The 24,783-nt window shown below is 45.8% G+C and overlaps 3 protein-coding genes across 3 annotated transcripts; all 3 read left to right on the plus strand.

Moving 5' to 3' along the window:
• The first annotated feature begins 4,765 nt into the window (after positions 1 to 4,765).
• LOC100565934 (mast cell protease 1A) lies at positions 4,766 to 12,650 on the plus strand. The gene is made up of 5 exons (XM_003228765.4): positions 4,766 to 4,925; positions 5,043 to 5,190; positions 7,231 to 7,366; positions 9,934 to 10,185; positions 11,995 to 12,650. Exons 1-5 carry the CDS (start codon positions 4,865 to 4,867, stop codon positions 12,133 to 12,135), a joined length of 738 nt encoding a protein of 245 aa, XP_003228813.1. The 5' UTR covers positions 4,766 to 4,864; the 3' UTR covers positions 12,136 to 12,650.
• Positions 12,651 to 18,216: 5,566 nt separating this feature from the next.
• LOC103281293 (cysteine-rich and transmembrane domain-containing protein 1-like) lies at positions 18,217 to 18,495 on the plus strand. Its single transcript, XM_008122582.1, has one exon. It carries the CDS (start codon positions 18,217 to 18,219, stop codon positions 18,493 to 18,495), a length of 279 nt encoding a protein of 92 aa, XP_008120789.1.
• Positions 18,496 to 19,046: 551 nt separating this feature from the next.
• On the plus strand, positions 19,047 to 24,331 carry LOC134293124 (uncharacterized). Its single transcript, XM_062959678.1, has 2 exons — positions 19,047 to 20,825; positions 24,054 to 24,331. The coding sequence occupies exons 1-2, from the start codon at positions 19,278 to 19,280 to the stop codon at positions 24,093 to 24,095; spliced, it is 1,590 nt and encodes a 529-aa protein (XP_062815748.1). The 5' UTR covers positions 19,047 to 19,277; the 3' UTR covers positions 24,096 to 24,331.
• The last annotated feature ends 452 nt before the right edge of the window (positions 24,332 to 24,783 follow it).

Genomic DNA, 24,783 nt, shown 5'->3' on the forward strand with positions numbered 1-24,783 from the left:
GCCCAAACTGACAGTTTTTCGAGACTAAAGATCAAAAGGAAGGAAGGGTTTTTTCAAGCAGATTCTGGGGCAAAGAGATAGTAGGCTGCCTTTCCCTTTCTCTGACAAAGATCTGTCTGTGAAACTCTTCCCATCACGGGTCCCATGACTTGTAAACCGCCAACAGTCATCATGTGTTCTGCTATGGCTGATGTCTCTGGTTGTCTCTGGTTGAGTTGACCTATATCTGCCTGGTCTTTGGAGGTCTCTTTGCTTAGCTATGGCCTTGTGAGACCATTAGATGGCTTTTGGAGGTCCCTTTCCTTACTTATGGTCCCATGAGACTGTCTAGATGGCCTTTGAGGGTCCCTTTCCCAATCTAAGGTCTTATGAAACCATCTAGATGGCCTTTGAGAGTCCCTTTCCTTACCGATGGTCTTATGAGAACATCTAGATGGTCTTTGGAGGTCTCTTTCCTTACCTATGGACTTATGAAACCATCTAGATCAGGGGTCCTCAAACTTTTAAAGCAGAGGGCTGGTCCACAATCCTTCAGACTGTGCAGGGGCCGAATTATCATTTGGAAAAAAAAAACCAGACAAATTCCTATGCACACTGCACATGTCTTATTTGCAGTGCAAAACAACAACAATGAAAGAACAATACAATATTTAAAAATGAAAACAATTGTAACCAGCATAAACCTATCAGGATTTCAATGGGAAGTGTGGGCCTACTTCTGGCCAATGAGATAGTCAGGTTAATTAGGAATGTTGCTGTTGTGTGCCTTCAAGTCATTTAAGACTTTGGGCGAGCCTAACTCTAAAATTATTTATTTATTCATTTACTACATTTATTTATTACATTTATATCCCGCCCTTCTCACCCTGAAGGGGACTCAGAGCAGCTGTATGTACATACAATATATTATATTATTAGCATACCACAATATTAGCATTTTATATTACTATATTGAATGATATCACTATACTGTAATATTATATGTAATATATAACATATAATTAATATTATTATATGGTATTATCAATATTATATCGTATAACATTATAATATTATTATCAATATTATATGTAAATACAATATATTATTAAAATGATATAAAATATTATATTATAAAACTGAGGGTGGGGGCCAGGTAAATGACCTTGGAGGGCCGCATCCGGCCCCCGGGCCTTAGTCTGGGGACCCCTGGTCTAGACAGTCTTTGAGGGTCCCTTTCCTTATCTATGGTTTTCTGATGGCCTGATGAGATAATCTAGATGGCCTTTGAGGGTCCCTTTCCTTACCTATGGTCTTACGAGACCATTTAGATGGCCTTTGAGGGTCCCTTTCCTTACCTATGGTCTTCTGATGGTCTTATGAGATCATCTAGATGGCCTTTGAGGGTCCCTTTCCTTACCTATGGTCTTCTGATAACCTTACGAGACCATCTAGATGGCCTTTGAGGGTCCCTTTCCTTATCTATGGTCTTCTGATGGCCTTATAAGATCATCTAGATGGACTTTGAGGGTCCCTTTTCTTAACTATGGTCTTATGAAACCATCTAGATGGTCTTTGAGGGTCCCTTTCCTTATCTATGGTCTTCTGATGGCCTGATGAGATCATTTAGATGGCCTTTGAGGGTCCCTTTCCTTATCTATGGTCTTCTGATGGCCTGATGAGATCATCTAGATGGCCTTTGAGGGTCCCTTTCCTCATCTATGGTCTTCTGATGGCCTTATAAGATCATCTAGATGGACTTTGAGGGTCCCTTTCCTTACCGATGATCTTATGAAACCATCTAGATGGTCTTTGGAGGTCTCTTTCTATGGTCTTCTGATGGCCTGATGAGATCATCTAGATGGCCTTTGAGGGTCCCTTTCCTTATCTATGGTCTTCTGATGGCCTTATGAGATCATCTAGATGCCCTTTGAAGGTCCCTCTCCTTACCTATGGTCTTATGAAATCCTCTAGATGGTCTTTGAGGGTCAATTCCTTACCTATGGTCTTCTGATGGCCTGATGAGATCATCTAGATGGCCTTTGAGGGTCCCTTTCCTTACCTATGGTCTTATGAAACCATCCAGATAGTCTTTGAGGGTCCCTTTCCTTATCTATGGTCTTCTGATGGCCTTATGAGATCATCTAGATGCCCTTTGAAGGTCCCTCTCCTTACCTATGGTCTTATGAAATCCTCTAGATGGTCTTTGAGGGTCAATTCCTTACCTATGGTCTTCTGATGGCCTGATGAGATCATCTAGATGGCCTTTGAGGGCCCCTTTCCTTACCTATGGTCTTATGAAACCATCTAGATGGTCTTTGGAGGTCTCTTTGCTTATCTATGGTCTTATGTTAGGGTTGACCTAAGTCTGAAACGAAGGCACACAACAACAACAATCCTAATTTTTTTTAACTATTTCATCATAGTCCGGCTCCCCAACAGTCCGAGGGCCTGTGAATCTGTGAAACTTAAAAAGTTTGAGGACCCCTGCTCTTGTCCTTGTATGATTCTCTCAAAGGGTCGGGAGATAGTTTGTAGGTTGTGTTTCTTCATCAGCTTCCCTCTGCGGTCAGTGGTTCCCTTGACCCACCCGGAGGAGAAGTGTTCTTACATCAAGCAAACCACTGACCACAGAGGGAAGCTGACTTATTCAGAGAAGTCATCCATAGCCAGCATGTGATGAACCAATCTGGACACAGTAATATGCAATATTACTAATAATATTACAGTATAGTGGTATAGTGCAATATAGTAATAAATAATGCTAATATTGTGCTATGCTAATAATACAATATATAGTATGTACATAAAATTTGTAAGCCACATAGAGTCCCCTTCGGGGTGAGAAGGGCGGGATATAAATGCAGTAAATAAATAAAACAAATAATAAATATTATTGGAGAACACAGAAATGCTGGACCACTCTCACAACCACCATGTCGGACGACACAGAGAAGCTATCGAAATACACAAGCATGTGGACAATGTCAACAGAAAGGAGGAAATCAGGAAAATGAACCAAATTTGGATAACAATATTTTTAAAAATCTCTAAAATCAGGACAGCAAATAAAGAGCAACACTCAGAAAATAGGGAAATTCCAGACAAGAAGCAATCAGGGCCAGCTAACACCTCCCAAGAAAGGATTCCCCTAGCAGGAAGCAGCCAGGCTTTGAAGCTACAAGGGTATTCACTTCTAACGGTGGACAATGGCAACATTCACACTTGTCTCCAATAGACAAGAGTTCTTTCTCCTAACCTGGACATTCCACAGAAATATTAACCCCACTTGCCCAGGCAGGATGCAGGCAGTCTTTGAAGCTGCAAGGCCATTCTGTGGGGACCATAAGCCAGAAAAATAGGAAACTATTGCCTCTACATATGCCCCTCCCTTCCTGGGAGCTGGTGCCTTTCTCCAGAAAGTTCCAAGACCAAACGTTAGCTTGAAATCAACAAGTGAGGTCACAGGTATCATTTATGCCAAGTAGGTGTGGAAGGTGAGGAAGATCCTCAGCCATTGGTCAATTTTAGATAAGCCGAGATATAAATTCTTTGTTTGCTACGTACATGTGGCAACAGCCATTCGCATGGTATGGACCCATTGAAGTGGGTACCTACGGCTGTTTTGCCTTATCATCAGCTGTGATAACAATAAAATTCCTGGAATTTTCTTCTTTACTTCCCCATCGGGCTAGTCTCCAATAATTCAATGCTAATCAAGGTGGCCAATTGCAACATTCACACTTGCCTCAAACAGACAAGACATCATTCCACAGACATATAAACCCCACTTGTCCAATTTCCAACAGACCTCACAACCTCTGAGGATGCCTGCCATAGATGTGGGCGAAACGTCAGGAGGGAATGCTTCTGGAATATAACCATACAGCCCAGAAAACTCATAGCAACCCAAAGATCAGCATGTCTCCTTCCCGACAAGGTGGCCCAATGAGATTAATGAAATATTAATTACTCAAAATATAAAAGACTAGCTATGCCCGGCCACGTGTTGCTGTGGCGAAGTATGGTGGTATGGGAAATAAAGTACTGAGGAATTGGTGGTAGTTAAGGTAAAGGGTAAAGGTTTTCCCCTGACATTAAGTTAAGTCGTGTCTGACTTTGGGGGTTGGTGGTCATCTCAGATTATAAATGGGTTATATAGCTGTGTTGAAGGGTCTTGAGTCTACACTGCCATATAATCCAGTTCAAATCAGATAATCTGTATTTTATAGGCAGTGTGGATGAGGCCTAAGTGAGGCCTAACTCTGTCTGTCCCCTGGGCTGAGTGGGTTGCTAGGAGATCAAGTGGGCGGAGCTTAGCCTTCTAACTGGCAGCAATTGGATAAAAACAATTATTCCTCTCCCTCTAATTAGGACTTTATTTTTCTTTTCTTTTTGTTGTATCAACCTAGAGGTGTGGATGAGGGGTTGTACTGTCAATTTTCAAGGTTGTGGGGTGTTTAGTTTTGTTGTTTTGCCCGCTGCCGTGATTCCATCACTCTTTTATATATATAGTTAAATATGTCCCTCTGAGACGTCTCTTCTTTCCTTCAAGAAACATATGGACAAAGGTGGAAGGTGTCCAGAGAAGGGCCACCAAAACGGGCCGTTTCAAGAGCGTTTTAAGAGAGAGCGTGGCTCAACTTGGAGAAAAGATGGTTGACAAGAAGGGACGTGAGAGCCGTGTCGAAATACGTTGAGAGACCACAGCCTTATCTTCTAGGAAAAAGATGCGGTCCAGTTAAGATCTGAAGATCTCAGACTCCGATCTTGCGAAAGCTCCAACGGCCGAGTTTCCTGAAATTGCAGAAGTGGAAGAAGGGCCCCCGGAGTGGACAATGGGCTAAAAAAGCCACCCTCGAGCCGTCCCCATTCGGGCGCCAAGATGGGCAACCTCAGCAACGTCCTTCTTCTCCTGACAGTCTCTTTCTCCTTGACTCGTCTCCGTAAGTTCTTGAATATCTTTACGAGGATGGGCTTCTCCACTTTGCCTCGTGGTCGTGTGCTTGTAGACATTTTCCTGCACAAAATATGACTATTTGTTTGCAATTTTTTTTGGGCAGATCCCTTGCGGAGCCAGATCATCGGAGGCCACGAAGCCAAGCCGCACTCCCGACCGTACATCGCCGCCTTGAAAATAGGGAGCGGTTACGGTTGCGGCGGATTCCTAGTGGCGCCCCAATGGGTCATGACCGCGGCACATTGCATGAGGTGAGTAGCCCCAGATTGAAGAAGGGACAGAATCATATCCCACTGAAAACCAGAAAATAGTAAACTTTTGCCTATGTGGCTTTGCCTTTGCATATGTCCTTCCCTTCATGTGAGCAGGTGCCTTCCTCCAGAAAGTTCCAAGGAGAGAAGAAAGCTCAGAGTAAACAAGTTAGGTCATTGGTATCACTTGTGCCAAAGTAGGTGTGGAAGGTGAGGAAGACCCTCAGCCATTGGTCAATTTTAGATAAGCCAAGATATATATTCTTTGTTTTTTTAATTATTGTTTTTTTTAAAAAAAAATTATAGTGAAACATAATACATTGAAAGTGGTAGAACAATGTATCAATAGAAATATTCTTTGTTTTTTAAAAAATTTTAAATTTTTTTTATAGTGAAGCATAATACATTGAAAGTGGTGGAACAATATATCGATAGGAAAGTGAGGAAATATCAAGAGGAGGAATAATCATAGAAATAGATAGAGACAAAAAGAGAAGAAGAAAAAACAACGGTTGAACTTCCCATCTTGGCTTCGGAGTTGTCCCTTTTGTTGTCTGTTTATTTGTATGTTTCCTTTGTCTTGTTCCGTTTAGACAGATATATCGTGAAATCCGTTCTTCTTTTTGTTCAAAATTTTGTAAAATTTGTCCAATCTGTTTTATTTTTTCCTTCTCTTATTTTTTGTGTTAGTTTGTCCATTTGTACTACAGCAGAGTCTCACTTATCCAACATAAACGGGCCGGCAGAATATTGGATAAGCGAATATGTTGGATAATAAGGACGGATTAAGGAAAAGCCTATTAAACATCAAATTGGGTTATGATTTTACAAAGTAAGCACCAAAACAACATGTTATACAACAAATTTAACAGAAAAAGTAGTTCAATATGCAGTAATGCTAAGTAGTAATTACTGTATTTTTGAATTTAGCACCAAAATATCACGATGTATTGAAAACATTGACTACAAAAATGCGTTGGATAATCCAGAACGTTGGAAAAGTGAGACTCTACTGTATATCCAAGATTCTTATTATCCATTCCTCGGGGGTTGGTAGTCTTTTTCCTTTCCAGATCTTTGCTATTGTTAATCTTCCCACTGTGCTTATGTAAAAAAAAGATTCTATCTTCGTTTTTTAAAAAATTTTGAATTTGTAAAACTTAGTAAAAACATTTCCGGTTCTAATTTAAATTTGATTCCTACAGTTTCTTGTGTCATTTCATGTACGATCTTCCAGAATTTTTTAATTTTCTCACAGGTCCACCACTGATGAAAAAATGTCCCAATTTTCCCCCCACATTTCCAGCACATGTTGGATTTCTTTTTATTAAATTGTGATAGTTTTTTCTGGCATATAATACCACCTATATTGCACCTTCTACCAGTTTTCTCTGATATCAGTTGCGGCCGTGTATTTTAATTTTTCTTTCCAGATTTTTCCCAATGTTCCAGATTCAGACTGTGGCCAATATCTTTTTGTCCATTTTATCATGCGTCCTTTTATGCATTCCTCTTCTGTTGCCCATTTTAGTAGTTGTTGATATATATTTTTTGTTAACTGCACACATGTTGCAGCAGCCATTTGCAAGTGCAAACCTTTTGGTGTGTGTATGGCTGTCCCGCTTTCTCATAGCTATGGTGACGCAGGTAAAAACTTCAAGGAGGGTGACTTGTCGTAAGGAATAGCCAGACACTGTCCGGGGAAAAGTGGAATCTCAGGGAGATCAAGAGTAGCTGATCCCCTTGTTGCCTCTTCTACCTTCTGGACCATAAAACTGTCTGCAAGGGAAGCGAGGAATTTGTTGGACTTTGTACTACTGGCCGAATTGATTGCAAATATATAGAAATGTTTATTATGGTTGAAACAATCCAAATATTCAATGTCTTTTAAAGTACAATAGGGTCTCATTATATCATGAAAAATGGCTGGGATTAGATGCTGCCGGAGCAGAACGAAGGTTCAACCGGATGGTCCTTGGGGTCTCTTCTAACTCTAGGAGTTTTTCGTGCCAGCCTCTTAACTCCACCTTCTTTTTGCAGACATATCACGGTTGTTTTGGGGGCCCACGACCTTGATGCCATCGAGGAGTCCCAGCAAGTGATCGGGGTCCAGTCATACCACAAACACCCCGAGTACAACCCCGACAGCTTTGCGAACGACATCCTCCTGCTGAAGGTAAGGAGAACTGTAATGTATGGACACTTGTGCGGGCATGAAGGGAAGGCAGAAGGAGTTGTTGTTTCCACGGGTCCCAAAGACGTATTTATTGAGAATACAATTATAATGTATAGAAAAACCACAAAAAAATTTGGCGTTATTGTCAGGTCCCTGGCTGCTGGGCACCAATAACCTTACACAGGGGCCAGTCTCTATCTAATATCTTTATTAAAGAAATATATAAAATCAATAAAAACAAGTGAAGAATATAGTTCAGAAGCAGACCTTTCAAATGAGGTCAAATATAGTCCAAAAATGTATTGTCCAATAAATGATATTAGAGTTCAAAGTTTTAATCCACTTGACCGAAACACACACTTTGCCAAGCAATAGTGTGGGGAAATAACAGAGTCTTAGAGTCCAATGAAGCTTGACAACAAGGCTGGAAATAAACTTGATTCTTGACTAGGTCCGTGACTGGAGACAAGGCAAAACATGAAGCATGAAGCAGGGTCCGTGGTAAAACCGCGAGGCAGGGCAAGGCTTGAAGCTTGATCTGGGAAGCAAGGAACTGGGGTACGAAGTCCACACACGATCTCTCTCCTGAAGGTGATCAATTGACTCCCTCGCGCCAAACACCTATATTGGGTCTCGTTTTCCCGCCAACAGAACTCTTTCCCTAGAGAACGAGAAGCGAAACCCAACTCTGTCCAGATGTGTGACTCCTTAGAATTTCCCAAGGGAAGCAGGCCTAATCAGCTTGATGTTTGGCAGCTATGCGTAAACTCCTCCGTTGGGCTTCTCTGACTCCCCTTTCTCTAGAATAAGATTCCTTCCTGGGAAACGGAGGGGAGTTCTGCCCAAGGCCTGTTTGGCTGAATTCTTGAGGGCAAACATCAACATCCTGCAGGTGAAGGGACTCCGGCTCTTGCTGAACCGGCGAAAACCCCATGTTTTCCTCTTCGTCTGCCACAATAGTACTAGGAACAGGACTACAAGGCCCATGAGTCATCACAGTTATACTAAATTTCTTTTGACCAGAAGCTGGCCACTTGGAATGCCTCTGGTGTTGTGCATGCGGCAGGGCTCAGACCGCATGATAGTCAGTGGTCTGTGGTTTGCTCTTCTCTACACTTGTATTTCATAAGACTCCACTTTGTAGTTACATTTCGTAAGGGTTAGTTCTGCATCTCGTGGTGCCAGAGCGCACTATGTTCAGCACCTTCCGAGTCGCCCCGTCTCAGTCACTGATTGAGGTTTCGGGTTTTAGCCTGCCACTTTTGGAATCCCGCTTGCTGAGGTGTTCCTGCGAGTATCTCTGTAGATCGTAGGAAGATGTTTCTTGATTTGGTGTTATGGTTTGAACTTCGCGCTGTTGCTCTGAACCAGGGGTCCTCAAACTTTTTAAGTGGAGGGCCGATTCACAGTCCCTCGGACTGCTGGGGGGGCGGACTATGATGAAATAGTCCAAAATTAGGATTGTTGTTGTTGTCTTCAAGCCAGGGAAATGACCTTGGAGGGCCTTAGTTTGGAGACCCCTGATTTGGATGATCTCATAACAGCATAGGTAAGCAAAGAGACCTCCAAAGACCATCTAGATGGTCTCATAAGACCATAGGTAAGGAAAGGGACCCTCAAAGGCCATCTAGATGATCTCATAAGGCCATCAGAAGACCATAGGTAAGGAAGGGGGCCCTCAAAGGCCATCTAGATGGTCTCGTAAGGTTATCAGAAGACCATCGGTAAGGAAAGGGACCCTCAAAGGCCATCTAGATGGTCTCATAAGACCATCAGTAAGGAAAGGGACCCTCAAAGGCCATCTGGATGGTCTCATAAGACCATTGGTAAGGAAAGAGACCCTCAAAGGCCATCTAGATGGTCTTATAGGACCATCGGTAAGGAAAGGGACCCTCAAAGCCCATCTAGACGGTCTCATAGGACCATAGGTAAGGAAAGTGACCTCCAAAAGCCATTTAGATGGTCTCATAAGGCCATCAGAAGACCATAGATAAGAAAAGGGACCCTCAAAGGCCATCTGGATGGTTTCATAAGACCATAGATAAGGAAAGGGATCTCAAAGGCCATCTAGACGGTCTCATAGGACCATAGGTAAGGAAAGGGACCTCCAAAAGCCATCTAGATGGTCTCATAAGGCCATCGTTAAGCAAGGAGACCTTCAAAGACCATGTATATGATCTCATAAGGCCATCAGAAGACCATAGATAAGGAAAGGGACCCTCAAAGGCCATTTGGATGGTTTCATAAGACCATAGATAAGGAAAGGAACCTCAAAGGCCATCTGGACGGTCTCATAGGACCATAGGTAAGGAAAGTGACCTCCAAAAGCCATCTAGATGGTCTTATATGAACTCACTGGGTGTCTTTAGGCAAGTTCCACTATCTCATCCTCAGAGGAAGACAAAGGCAAACCTGTTTTGAATGCATCTTGAAAAGAAAACTGTGTGGGAGGGTTGCCTGAGTCTGAAAAGACTTGAAGGCAACACAACAACATCAAACTGTGGTTCGGTCTCCCAAAAGTCCAAGGGACCCTGCCTTAAACGCTGTCCTCTTTCCCTTTTTCCCAGCTGGAGTTCAAACCCGTCCTAAACAAATACGTCCAAATTGTGCCTTTGCCAAAGTCTGGCAGCGATCTCCCTGCCGGCACCTCCTGCAACATCGCCGGCTGGGGCCTGATTGACGAAGGCAGAACCACTCCCAGGCTCTTTGAGACCGACGTCAACATCTACAGTCGCAGGAAGTGCCGCATGGTCTACCCCTGGCTGGACGACGGGATGATCTGTGCGGGGAGCCACAAGCAGCTCCTGGACACAAGCCAGGTAAGCAGCGAGGGGGATCCAGACACGGGAGACCTGAACTGAATTGGCTCTTTTCGCTGCCACATGGCACTGGTGGGACTTGCCTAAAGCCACCCAGTGAGTTCAGAGCAGGGGTCCCCAAACTATGGCCCGTGGGCCGGATGTGGCCCTCCAAGGTCATTGACCTGGCCCCTGTCCTAAACTTTAGACTTCGGGTTCACCTAATTCTACCTGGTCTTTGAAGGCCTCTTTGCTTAGCTACGGCCTTATGAGATTGTCTAGATCAGGGGTCCCCAAACTAAGGCCCGGGCATCGAAGCCATTTATCTGGCCCCCACGGCACAAGGGCAGAAGGGGGTTGGGCTAAATGACCCAAGGGGTCTCTTCTTCTCTTACAACCATTATTATTATTATTATTATTATTATTAACATTGAGGCTGGGTGGACATCTGTCAGGGGCAATACTAATGGCTTTTGGTGCACAAAGGCAGAAGGGGATTGGACTCAATGGCCCAAGGGGTCTCTTCCAACCATCTTTATTATTATTATTATTATTATTATTATTATTATTATTATTATTATTATTATTAACATTGAGGCTGGATGGCCATCTGTCAGGGATGCTTTGCTTGTGCTTTCAGTGCACAAAGGCAGAAAGGGATTGGACTCAATGGCCCAAGGGGTCTCTTCCAACCCTCTTTATTATTATTATTATTATTATTATTATTATTATTATTATTATTAACATTGAGGCTGGGTGGACATCTGTCAGGGATGCTTTGCTTGTGCTTTCAGTGCACAAAGGCAGAAAGGGATTGGACTCAATGGCCCAAGGGGTCTCTTCCAACCCTCTTTATTATTATTATTATTATTATTATTATTATTATTATTATTATTAACATTGAGGCTGGGTGGACATCTGTCAGGGATGCTTTGCTTGTGCTTTCAGTGCACAAAGGCAGAAAGGGATTGGACTCAATGGCCCAAGGGGTCTCTTCCAACCCTCTTTTTATTATTATTATTATTATTATTATTATTATTATTAAACATTGAGGCTGGGTGGCCATCTGTCAGGGATGCTTTGCTTGTGCTTTCAGTGCACAAAGGCAGAAAGGGATTGGACTCAATGGCCCAAAGGGTCTCTTCCAACCCTCTTATTATTATTATTATTATTATTATTATTATTATTATTATTAATAATAATAATTGCTCGGTGGCCAACTATAGTCCGGCCCTCCAACGGTCCGAAGGATCATGAACTGGCCCCCTGTTTTAAAAGTTTGGGGACCCCTGGTCTAGATGGTCTTTGAAGGCCTATTTGCTTAGCTACGGCCTTATGAGACCATCTAGATGGCTTTTGGAGGTCACTTTCCTAACCTATGGTACTATGAGATCATCTAGATGGGCTTTTGAGGGTCCCTTTCCTTATCTAATGTTTTATGAAACCATCCAGATGGCGTTTGAGGGTTCCTTTCCTTACCTATGGTCTTCTGATGGCCTTATGAGATCATCTAGATGGTCTTTGAGGGTCCCTTTCCTTATCTGTGGTCTTCTGATGGCCTTATGAGACCATCGAGATGGCCTTTGAGGGTCCCTTTCCTTACCAATGGTCTTATGAAACCATCCCCAAACTTACCTATGGTCTTAATATCTATGGGGAGAGTGGGCTGGGCTACCTCCTAAAGGTGTCTAAAAAGATTTGGCTCATGTTCAGCTTGTGCTCTACTGAGATCCCATTGAGTTGAAAACTTTCTCCTATGTTTTTGTGATAGACCCAATTAGGAAATGACCTTTCTAGGAACGAAAATCACGTTTGAATTTAACTTTGCAGGGAGACTCCGGAGGCCCAATGGTCTGCAACGGCGTGGTACATGGCGTCGTGTCCTTTGGCTACGACGCCCCGCCCGGGGTTTACGCTCGCATTGCGCATTTCCTGCCTTGGATCCAGAAGGTCATGGAGTCGAATCCTTGAGAAGGTCCCAACCCTTGGGCTCTTCGTCCCAATGTTCTGCTTGCTCAGGTCTTATTTCAATGCCTCTCCTTCTTCCACTGAGCCTGCCTTTTGAAGAAATCATCTAGGAACAAGTAGCCCAAAGAATGTTCCATTATAGAATCCTAGTGTTGGAAGGGATCCCCAAAAGGCCATCCAGTCCAACTCACAGGAGGACACCATCCGATCTCTACAGATGGCCATCCAACTTATAGACATTAGCAGGTTCATGGGGAAATAAAGATACAGAATCCTAGAATCCTAGAGTTGGAAGTCCAATCCTATTCTGCGACATAGGACACCATCCGATCCTTCCCGACAGATGGCCATCCAACCTCTGCTTCAAAACCTCCAGAGAAGGAGACTCCACCGGACTCCCAGGCAGTATATTTCACAGTTTTGTGTTTCCCAAGCGTCTCCCGATTCTGTCCCCTTCTTAACAAACTCCTTCTGTTTTGCACTGTATTGGAAATAAATGTCTTTTGCAGCAAATAAAACTCAGTTGTGGTCAGTTGTGGGTTGAGGGGGATACTCATCATTAGGTTGGGAAAAAGAAAAGTAATCCTGTTGGGGAAAACTGCCAACAACAACAACAGCAGGTCCCGTAGTACAATTCTATGGTGGCCATGAGGAGGCCTTGGAGGATTCCTTAGCTGATGTCCTGTGTGACGTTATTCGAGAGGGCCAGGGTTTTATGAGTGAGGGGGTGGGATGAGGGAGATGCTCATTACTAGGATGGGAAAAAGGAAAGTAATCCTGTTGGGGAAAACTGCCAACAACAACAACAGCAGCAGGTCCTGTAGTATACTTCTATGATGGCCATGAGGTGGCCTTGGAGGATTCCTTAGCTGATGTCCTGTGTGACGTCATTCGAGAGGGCCAGGGTTTTACAAGTGAGGGGGTGGGATGAGGGGGATGCTCATCATTAGGATGGGAAAAAGAAAAGTAATCCCGTTGGGGAAAACTGCCAACAACAATAACAACAGGTCCTGTAGTACAATTCTATAGTTGCCAACTTGCCATGATGTGGCCTTGGAGGATTCCTTAGCTGATGTCCTGTGTGACGTCATTCGAGAGGGCCAGGGTTTTACAAGTGAGGGGGTGGGATGAGGGGGATGCTCATAACTAGGATGGGAAAAAGAAAAGTAATCCTGTTGGGGAAAACTGCCAACAACAACAACAACAACAACAGGTCCCGTAGTACAATTCTATAGTGGTCATGAGGAGGCCTTGGAGGATTCCTTAGCTGATGTCCTGTGTGACGTTATTCGAGAGGGCCAGGGTTGTGCAAGTGAGGGGATGGGATGAGGGGGATGCTCATCATTAGGTTGGGAAAAAGAAAAGTAATCCCGTTGGGGAAAACTGCCAACAACAACAACAACAACATTAGGTCCCGTAGTACAATTCTATGGTGGCCATGAGGAGGCCTTGGAGGATTCCTTAGGCAATGTCCTGTGTGACGTCATTCGAGAGGGCCAGGGTTGTGCAAGTGAAGCCGCCCTATCCTTTCAGGTCTTCATCTGCAGGGAAGATGATGTCACAAAAAGTCAGGTGAGCAAAGAGGACTGACTCGCAGCTAGAACCCATCAGTCTGGATCCTTGAGAGGACCAGAGAGGAGTAAGCATCCCTTTTCTCCTGTGTTTTCAGGTTCTTCCGAGTGTCTTCTTTGCTCTCCTTGACTTTTCCTGTCTCTACTATTCATATTGAGTGGTACCAGCAAAATGTTGAATGTCCATGCCATCTTTAGGGCAGTGGCTCCCAAACTTATTTAGCCTACTGCCCCCTTTCCAGAAAAAATATTACTCAGTGCCCCCTGGAAAGGGGCGTGGCTTAGAGGGGTGGGTGTGGCACCTGCTCAAGAGGGCGGGGCTGAGCCTCTCCCCTAGTCCAAGATGCAGGGCTGGGAGGGGGAGGTGGGCTGGGAGGGGGAGGTGGGCGGGGCCACAAATGGGAGGCCGGGACTGGGATGGGCGGAGTTACAAGCTTTGAGGCAGGGCTGAGCTTCTATCCCTGTCCTGCGGCGCCTGCCAGGACACAGGGGGCGGGGCCTCTTCCCAAGTGCCTGACGGGGCTGAACCTCTATACCCCGCCCCCATGTTCTAACAAGCGCCTCAGGGGAGGTATAGAGGCTCAGCCCTGTCTCGGGCTCTTGGAAGGAGGCCCCACCCCCTTCCCTAGCTCCGCCCTCTGTGTCCTAACAGGCACCTCAGGAGAGGTATAGATTCTCAGCCCTGTCTCCGACACTTGGGAAGAGGCCACGCCCCTCCCTGGCCCCGCCCCCATCTCCTAATAGGTACCATCACCACATTTCTTGGCATTAAATGTTGCCAACTGTTGTAAGCCGCCTTGAGTCCCCCAGGTGAGAAGGGCGGGGTATAAATGCTGGAAATAAATAAATAATAAAATTACTAATAAAATTAAAACTACCCCCCCCTCCGGATTCCCACTTTGGGAATCCCTGTTTTAGGGCATGGCCAATAATCCATGAAGATTAGGTCACTACTGATTTACCCAGTTCCCCTTGATTCAATGGGTCTAAGTCAGCAATAGGATTGGGAGCAAAAGGCAAATCAGGGGTAAGGACGTTCCTCCAGATGTTGTTGGACTACAACTCCCAGTATGACTCACCATTGGTGATGCTGGTTGGGGCTGCTGGGAGCTGAAGTTAGAGTTGCCTCGTGTGCTATATTCCAGGTTAGCTGGGTATCCGTAACCAGAATTCCAAAATCTGAAATAATAATTATTAAGAATAATATTTTTAGTATTTTATTTTGGGTCTCCTTTGGTAGGGGAAATCAGGATATTATTAATATTATGTTGTTGAAGGCTTTCATGACCAGAATCACTGCGTTGCTGTGAGTCTTCCGGGCTGTCTGGCCATATTCCAGAGGCATTCTCTCCTGACGTTTTGCCAGCATCTATGGCAGGCATGCTCAGAGGTTGTGAGGTCTATTGGAAACTAGGCAAGTGGGGTTTATAGATCTGTGGAATGATGTCCGGGGTGATTCAGACCATGAAAGCCTTCGACAACACAAAGTAGACTTGGGTAGAATAACATATTTGGTTTACTCACGACCTTCATGTGTTCAGCATACACAGGTACATAACTTATCCGTTAGTTACAGATACAGTAGAGTCTCACTTATCCAACATAAATGGGCTGGCAGAATGTTGGATTAGTGAATATGTTGGATAATAAGGAGAGATTAAGAAAAAGCCTATTAAACATCAAAATAGGTTATGATTTTACAAATTAAGCACCAAAACATCATGTTATACAACAAATTTGACAGAAAAAGTAGTTCATTACACATTAATGCTATGTAGTAATTACTGTATTTATGAATTTAGCACTAAAATACCATGATATATTGAAAACATTGACTACAAAAATGTGTTGGATAATCCAGAACGTTGGATAAGTGAGACTCTACTGTATGTTTGAGATATGTTTCTGTGCCATCTGGACATACAGGCCCGAAGACTAACAGCAACACAATGATTCTGGCAATCAAAGCTTAATAATAATAATAATAATAATAATAATAATAATAATAATAATAATAATAATAAAAGAACAACAACGACGTTTGACTTGTGATTTTGTGATATGAAATCCAGCATATTCATCTCGTTTGCTGTGTCATATTCTGTCTTTGTGTCAATAACAATAATAATAATAATAATATATTTATATCCCGCCACTATCTCCCAGAAGGACTCAGAGCAACTCACAAAACACTCGAGGTGTGACCCAAAATACAAAATACAAATCCAAAACAATACATAGGTAATAAACAGTCAACACAGTTGGCTGTTTGACGACAACACACAGACACACACACACATATACAGAGCAAGTATTCCCAAATTTATGTTTTGTGTCCCTCTCTTTGGGTGGCCCCTGTATCCTCTCTGGAAAGGAAACGGCTTTCTAATTGCAAATATACTAGCTGTGCCCGGCCACGCGTTGCTGTGGCTAGGACTTAATTTTTTCTTTTCTTTTTGTAGTATGAACATAGAGGCGTGGATGAGAGGTTGTGCGGTCAATTTTTGAGGTTGTGGGGCGTTTACTTTAGTTGTTTTGTCCGGTGCCGTGATTCCATTACCCTTTTATATATATAGATTTCGTCTTTCTCCCACTGGTCCATCTGAAGGAGCAGAAGGAAGGCCCAGTCGTTGCGGAAGAGGCAGAAATAGGATTAAGAGGATCAGCTATTGTAGAAGTGTTAGAGACTAGCCTGGAGGGGAGGTAAAGGAGAGAATTCCAGGAGAGCAATAAAACAAGACTTTTATTATTATCACAGCTGATGATAAGGCAAAACAGCCACAGGTGTTTTGTGGGTCTGTACCATGCAAATGGCCGTTGCAACATGTGCGTAGCAAACAAAGAATTTATATCTCGGCTTATCTAAAATTGACCAATGGCTGAGGATCTTCCCCACCTTCCACACCTACTTTGGCATAAGTGATACCTGTGACCTCACTTGTTGATTTCAAGCTAACTTTTGGTCTTGGAACGTTCTGGAAAAAGGCACCAGCTCCCAGGAAGGGAGGGGCACAGGTCTTGTGTTGTACATACTACTTTGGTTCATACAAAGTGCTTATCTATATATATAAAAGAGTGATGGAATTCTGGCGACTGCCAAAACAACAAAACTAAACACCCCACAACCTCGAAAATTGACAACACAACCCATCATCCACGCCTCTAGGTAGATACAACAAAAAGAAAAGAAAAATAAAGTCCTCATTAGAGGGAGAGGAATAATTGTTTTTATCCAATTGCAGCCAGTTAAAAGGCTAAGCTCCGCCCACTTGGTCTCCTAGCAACCCACTCAGCCCAGGGGACAGGCAGAGTTAGGCCTCACTTAGACCTCTTCCACACTGCCTATAAAATACAGATTATCAGATTTTAACTGGATTATATGGCAGTGTAGACTCAAGGCCCTTCCACACAGCTATATAACCCATATAATCTTATATTATCTGCTTTAACTGGATTATCTGGACTCCACACCTTTACTCTTTACCTTAATTACCACCAATTCCTCAATACTTTATTTGCCATACCACCATACTTCGCCACAGCAACGCGTGGCTGGGCACAGCTAGTATCTATATATATAAAAGGGTAATGGAATCACGGCACCGGACAAAACAATTAAACTAAATGCCCCACAACCTCAAAAATTGACAGCACAACCTCTCATCCACGCCTCTACGTTCATACAACAAAAAGAAAAGAAAAATTAAGTCCTAGCCACAGCAACGCGTGGCCGGGCACAGCTAGTTGTCTATATAAAGGTTATATGATATATGCAGAGGCACAGCTATGTTAGGCAAAAATTTACTATTTTTCTGGCTTATGGTCCCTACAGAAAGAAGAGGCGAAAAGGGAAGGGATGCCGCTGAGGATGAGCGGAAGGAAGGAGTAGCGGTTGTGGAAGACATACCCATCAGTATGAGCGGCAGGGTCGGATAGCTTTTGGGGTCGGAAGAAAACCCAACTATTGCGGACAAGGAAGAAAGGAGCCACTGTTGTGGATGTATACTTGGGACACTGGTGCCAAGGTGGAAGACACACCGATCGATACAAGAACAGAGTAAAAAAACAACGCAAGAAGGTGTAGCAAAAGAGATAAGAGAGGAAGGATAGAGAACGAGATAAGTAGAAGAAAGAGAGAGAGAGAGAGACCGGTAAGGATTGGTCAGCCTTTACGTCGGAAGGATCAAGTAGTTCAAGAAGAGACGAGACAAGTGTGCAACGGAGGAGTAACCATTGCAGAAGACACATAAAGCCAAAGGAAGAAGTAGCTGTTACCAAGAAGGAGATCTCAAAGGACCAGCTTTGACAGACTAGACGAAACAGAAGGACAGTGTAGTTGTCATCGTGGTCAACTCCCAGGATCTCCTATCCGGCAGGAGTTGCAGTCCCAAAGATAAAGTTTCCGACCATGAAAACACTCTACCTTTGAGACAACTCCTCCTAGGATCTCTCATTCAGCACAGTGTAAGGAACGAGCAGAAGGCAAGAGCAACCGTTCCAGGTGACATGAGCCATGAACCCCAACTATCCTCCGCCGCCGTACCCAGGTCCAATGGCTCCCTACCCGGCACCCATGGCAGCCCCGCTGTATAGAGCCCCCTACCCGGGGGTCTACCAACAGCCTGTGTACCAGCAATATCCAGGCCCTGCATACGGCTACGGGCCCGGGCAGACAGTGTATGTTGTGGAGGAGCGGCGGACGCAGGACTCCGCTCTGACCGGCTGTCTGCAAGGCTGCCTGGCCGCCCTTTGCTGCTGCTGTATGTGCGACATGTTGACCGCTTGCAACTGAGCGACTCCCCGTTCCCGGGAGGTTCAACTCTGTTTTTGCCCCCCCCCCCCCCACGTAATAAACATATTGCTTTGCATGCGTCGCAAGCCATGTTGTGTCTGCCATCTTGGTCGAGTCCCAGGATCCCCCTATCCCAGGGGTCCTCAAACGTTTTAAGTCCCTCAGACTCTGGGGGTCCGGACTATGATGAAATAGTCCAAAATTAGGCCTTAGTTTGGTGACCCTGATCTAGATGATCTCATAAGACCATAGGCAAGCAAAAAGAACTCGAAAGACCATCTAGATCAGGGGTCCCCAAACTTTTTAAACAGGGGGCCAGTTCACGATCCTTCGGACCGTTGGAGGGCCGGACTATAGTTGGCCACCGAGCAATAATAAATAAATAAATAAATAACAACAATAATAAAAAGAGGGTTGGAAGAGACCTTTTGGGCCATTGAGTCCAATCCCCTTCTGCCTTTGTGCACCGAAAGTACAAGCAAAACACCCCTGACAGATGGCCACCCAGCCTCAATGTTAATAATAATAGTAATAATAATAATAATAATAATAATAATACAGTAGAGTGTCAGAACCCTGCTACTAGAGCCTGGATGTGGCTCTGAGTTTCAGGGTCACTGACATTGATAAGACACCTGCGTCCCAGGACTCGGAGGAGAAACGGCTGATGGACTTGGCGGGGAATTTGCGCGGGGTTTTACTGAGCGGGAAGAGACTGTTCAAATGAGGGGGAGGGTATATAAAGGAGGGTTGGCCGGAGCCTCCCATTCTTGGCTTTTCTGATGTTCATGTTTCCTACAGTAAAAGTTCCTGGTGATACCACAGAGAGTCTCGTGTGTTCATTCAGGAGCGGCTGTGGTGAGCTGACACTAAGCCAAGAATACGGACACCATCCCGCTGTAGCGGTGAGGTGTAACATGCAAGTGGAGGATGAAGAGCTCTTGGGCGCCGGAGGAGGAAGGTCGGAAAGGGCCACTCCCGAGACGGACGCTGAGTTCCACCAGCTGGCGGCCCTGGCGTCATCCACCGCTTATGCCCAGCCAAATGGGGTAACCCAGAGGCGCGGAGTGGTGCGGGGAGATAGCACCGGAGGAGAGGAAGGTTCACCTTCCCCAGGCCCGCAAAAGATGGTGTTTCTGGAGGAGAGGATGTCGGCGATGGAGACCACCCTGGCAGTGATGTCGAGGGCGATGGAGCGCCTGGCGGTTTTGGCGGAGCCGGAGCGAGGAAGGGAACTCCGGGCTAGCTCAATGTGGGACGTGAGCATGGGAAGCAGCCAGGGCTTTGCAGACCTCCCAGCACCGAAGGGAAGGGAAATGCGAAAGGAGCCCGGTGCCCGGCCCAAGATCCAAACGAGCCTGACGCGGGTGGAGGAGAGTGACGACGAAGGGGAAAAGCCTCCGAGAATCCCGGCTACGCTCCCAACTGAGACCCTGGTGCCCCTGGCGAATGCCGGGCGTGGCACAGGACAAAGGGAAGCAGCAGCGGGGCCCACTGGCCCGCAAGGGGGCTTGCGACGGGCGGAGAATTGGGGATTGCCACCACAGGGACCCCTACCGAGACGAGAGGAACTAAGGATCGAGTTTGGGGGAGAGTCCTCTGAACTGGATTTTTTCCTGACCACGGTGAGGGGCTATATGGAGGACAATGCCCACACTTTTAGAACGGAATCCAGCCGGGTACGGGCCATTGGTGCAGTGTTGAAGAGGGGAGCGGCCAGCTGGTACGTTCAACTACACGCGCGGCGCGACCCATGTCTGGGGTCACTCCGACGCTTTATGGGGGCCCTGGAGACCCGTTTCCGAGATCCACTGGAGCAGATCCGGGCGAGGGAGGAGTTGAAGACCGTCTCCCAGGGGCAGAGGTCGGTATCTGAGTATGCGGAGGAGTTCCAATGCCTCGCTGAAAAGGTGCCGGAATGGTCTGCAGTGACAAAGATAGAACTCTTCAAAGAGGGGCTCAGGCGGGAGATCCTCTCCTGGGCGGTGCATCGTGATGAGCCTGACACACTGCGCGGATGGATTCAGCTGGCGGGGCGCATCGAGACATCGCTGGCCCAGGCGAGGAGGCACCGAGGAGGGCTACAGCAGCGGCCGCAGATGAAAGAGGGGAGCCGGAAGGAGGGATCAACCCCAGCCGGGAGGAGAACGGAGCCGACAGGGAACGTGAGCACCAGCAGGAGGGGCTGCTTCGTGTGCGGCCGTTTGGGCCACAGGGCTGCCGAGTGCTGGCAGAGAAAAGGGGAAGGCGGAGGCCCGCCCAAACCAAGAGCCGTGGCAGGGAAACGCGCCGAGGAAGAACCACCGATGAGGCACCACTCGGGGGGGTTGGTAAGTCAGGACAAAGCCATGATAGTGGTCCCCATTCAGCTGGAAAGTGGCAGCAAACAAGCAACCTGCAAAGCATTTGTGGATTGTGGATGTTCCAGGAACATCATCTCCCCTGAATTAGCCGAGGGATTGGGATGCGAAAGAACGAACCTAGAATCCCCAATAGCTTTTTCGCAGTTGGACGGATCCACAGCATCGGGATCATTAGCTAAGTACAGTGCCGAAGATGTAAAGTGCAAGATAGGGAGTTGGGAAGGAAAGGTGTCATTTGTGATATCACAAATAGCCAGCTATAATGTTATACTAGGCATGCCATGGCTGGGGCAGGCCAACCCGCAAATCAACTGGGAGGATAAGAGCATGATCTTCAGGATGAAGTTGGAAGGAGGGAGCCAGGAAGTGGAAAGGGAGCCGGGGAAAAGGGGGGAGGAAGACTCTATCAGGATAGCAGAACTGGCAGATAAATTACCCCCAGAGTATCGGGATTTTGTGGACGTATTTGATGAGAAGGAAGCAGACAGTTTCCCACCGAAGCGGAGAGTTGAAGTGAAGATAGAGCTAGTCCCAGGAGCAGAGCTTCCTAAGGCAAAAATATACCCAATGTCGGCTAGGGAAAAGGAGGAACTGAGAAAATACATTGATAAAAACCTAGCGAGGGGTTTCATAGAGCCTTCAAATTCCCCTCTAGGGGCGCCTGTGTTGTTCAGGCGCAAAAAGGACCAAACGCTGAGGCTCTGCATTGACTACAGGGGCCTGAATGCAATCAGTTCTGGAAATAAATACCCCCTACCTTTAGTGAAGGACTTGATCGCCCAGTTATCGGAGGGACAGATATTCACTAAATTGGACTTAATTGAAGCGTACCATAAATTGCAGATTAAACCAGAGGACAGGTGGAAGACGGCCTTCTCCTGTGCATTCGGATTATTCAATTATCGTGTGCTCCCTTTCGGTTTGTGCGGCGGAGGCGCCGCGTTCATGCAATTAATCAACGAAGTGTTGCATCCATTGTTGTACAAGGGAGTCTTTGTTTTTTTAGATGACATATTGTTAGTATCTCGGACTAAGGAGCAACACATAGAACTAGTCAGGGAAGTCCTGCAAAAGTTGAGAGAAGCAAAACTGTATGCGAAGCTTGCCAAGTGCGAGTTCAATAAAGACCAGATAGACTTTCTGGGGTATAGGATTTCCTCCCAGGGAGTGGCGATGGACCCTGCGAAGGTAGAAGACGTGAGGGGGTGGGAAGCCCCCAAAACACGGAAGCAGCTGCAATCCTTCCTAGGGTTCGCAAACTTCTATAGAACATTTATCAAGGACTTTGCGCGCCTCACTTTGCCATTAACGGATTTGTTAAAGACTAAAGGTAGGGGAGAAACAGCCAAAGTGAAGGCCCCAGGGGCCAAACTGACCTGGACAATAGAATGCCAGGAAGCTTTCGAAGCCCTTAAAAAGCGTTTTACTGAGGAGCCTGTCCTACAGCACCCTGATATGTCTAAAGCCTTTGTATTACATTGCGATGCGTCAGACCGGGCATATGGGGCAGTTCTGCTACAGAAAGACGAGGGGGGGAACCTGAAGCCATGTGGCTATCTGTCAAAAAAGTTTAGCGATACAGAAAAAAACTGGCCGATTTGGGAGAGAGAAGCCTTAGCGATTCTAAAAGCACTAGAGTGCTGGAGACACTTTCTGGAAGGAAGTGGAACACCGTTTGAGGTGTGGACTGACCATAGAAATTTACAGTATCTAAGATCCCCTCGTAAACTATCAGCGAAGCAAATTAGATGGGCCCAATATTTCAGCCGTTTTGATTTCAGACTCAGATTCTTCCAGGGGAAACATAATATACTCGCTGACGCTCTCTCTCGGATGCCTCAGCACGGGGGAGGAATTCAGGAATCTGAAGGGAGTATTTTTCTTGATAAGCAATGGGGCCTGGCAGTACTAACTCGAGCACAAGCGGCCAAAGAAAACAAACGTACTGCCATTTCCACGGGGGGAGGAGAAATATGGGAGGAAGAGTTGAAGCGAGCGTATGGAATGGACAAATGGTTACAAACAAACAAAGAAAAGGGAGAATTGTGTGGGGATTTGGTGTTTGTAAATAAGAAATTGTATATTCCTGAATGTTTAAGACGAGAAATGTTAAGGAAGTACCATGATAACAAGGGTGCGGGTCATCTAGGCCCCACCAGGACTATTAAACTGTTGGCCAAACAATGCTGGTGGCCCGGAATGAGGAAAGACGCCAGGGGATACGTCACGCAGTGTGAATTATGTGCAGAGGGAAAAACACCACCGGGGAAGCCCCAGGGGCTATTGCAGAAGGTGGTGGAGCCCATGAGGCCATGGGAATGCGTAGCCATGGATTTTGTAGGCGAACTACCCCCCAGCAGAGGCCACAGATACATTTGGACAATATTGGACCTATTCTCAAAACAGGCACACTTTGTGGCCCTGCCAAAACTCCCTTCAGCTGAAAAACTTGCTGATTTGTATGTGAAGCATGTATATCGCCTACATGGGTGTCCCGACAAGATAATTAGTGACCGGGGAGTCCAATTTACTGCAAAATTTTGGGGAAAATTCTTACAGCTGTTAGGAGCAGAAAGGAACCTGAGCTCGGCCTTTCATCCCGCGACCAACGGGGGGGTCGAACGTACCCAACAGACACTGTGCCAATTCTTAAGGATGTACACCAATTATAGACAGGATGATTGGGCGGACCTTCTTCCGTTTGCTGAGATGGCTTTTAACGGGGCCGTACATTCGGCCACAGGTCGTGCCCCATTCGAAATAGTATACGGACAGGAGGTGGCACCTTTCCCCAGGCTACCCGAGTGGAAGGAAGGGGAGGGCCAGACCGACGAGGAATGGCCGGCCAAAATCAAGCAAGGGTGGCAAACCGTGGTAGAGGCATTGCGGGAAACACAAAAGAAGTACAAGCTCTTTGCGGATCGTAGGCGCCGAGAGGGGGACAAATTGGGCGAAGGAGATCTGGTTTGGCTGAGCACAAAAAACCTGAAATTGGGGTTCCCATCCAAGAAATTGGCTCCACGCTATATAGGGCCATTCAGGGTAGCAAAAAGAATAAACGAAGTGACCTATGAGCTGAGGCTACCAAAGGACCTAGGAAAGGTACACCCGGTATTCCATTGCAGCCTGTTAAAAAAGTATAAAGGAACTCTGGACAGCGGAGAACAATAGTTGTGTTTAATCTTTTCCTTCCAGGACGAAGGGGAGGAGGACGCCATGTCAGAACCCTGCTACTAGAGCCTGGATGTGGCTCTGAGTTTCAGGGTCACTGACATTGATAAGACACCTGCGTCCCAGGACTCGGAGGAGAAACGGCTGATGGACTTGGCGGGGAATTTGCGCGGGGTTTTACTGAGCGGGAAGAGACTGTTCAAATGAGGGGGAGGGTATATAAAGGAGGGTTGGCCGGAGCCTCCCATTCTTGGCTTTTCTGATGTTCATGTTTCCTACAGTAAAAGTTCCTGGTGATACCACAGAGAGTCTCGTGTGTTCATTCAGGAGCGGCTGTGGTGAGCTGACAGTAGAGTCTCACTTATCCAACATAAACGGGCCGGCAGAAGCTTGGATAAGCGAATATCTTGGATAATAAGGAGGGAGTAAGGAAAAGCCTATTAAACATCAAATTAGGTTATGATTTTACAAATGAAGCACCAAAACATCATGTTATACAACAAATTTGACAGAAAAATCAGTTCAATACGCAGTAATGTTATGTTGTAATTACTGTATTTACGAATTTAGCACCAAAATATCATGATATATTGAAAACATTGACTAGAAAAATGGCTTGGATTATCCAGAGGCTTGGATAAGCGAGGCTTGGATAAGTGAGACTCTACTGTAATAAAGAGGGTTGGAAGAAACCCCATGGGCCATTTAGTCAAACCCTCTTCTGCCTTTGTGCACCAAACGCACAAGCAAAGCA

This window comes from Anolis carolinensis, unplaced genomic scaffold, assembly GCF_035594765.1.
Source record: "Anolis carolinensis isolate JA03-04 unplaced genomic scaffold, rAnoCar3.1.pri scaffold_7, whole genome shotgun sequence".
Lineage (NCBI taxonomy): Eukaryota > Metazoa > Chordata > Lepidosauria > Squamata > Dactyloidae > Anolis > Anolis carolinensis.

What these genes read in the sequence shown, in the direction of transcription:
- LOC100565934 (XM_003228765.4), top strand. Translation starts at nt 4,865, where the DNA reads ATGGGCAACCTCAGCAACGTCCTTCTTCTCCTGACAGTCTCTTTCTCC. An exon ending in TTTCTCCTTGACTCGTCTCC is followed by an intron (nt 4,926 to 5,042) that starts GTAAGTTCTTGA and finishes TTTTTTGGGCAG; the next exon opens with ATCCCTTGCGGAGCCAGATC. An exon ending in ACGACATCCTCCTGCTGAAG is followed by an intron (nt 7,367 to 9,933) that starts GTAAGGAGAACT and finishes CCTTTTTCCCAG; the next exon opens with CTGGAGTTCAAACCCGTCCT.
- LOC103281293 (XM_008122582.1), top strand. Translation starts at nt 18,217, where the DNA reads ATGAACCCCAACTATCCTCCGCCGCCGTACCCAGGTCCAATGGCTCCC.
- LOC134293124 (XM_062959678.1), top strand. Translation starts at nt 19,278, where the DNA reads ATGTTCATGTTTCCTACAGTAAAAGTTCCTGGTGATACCACAGAGAGT. An exon ending in GGCACCACTCGGGGGGGTTG is followed by an intron (nt 20,826 to 24,053) that starts GTAAGTCAGGAC and finishes TTTTCCTTCCAG; the next exon opens with GACGAAGGGGAGGAGGACGC.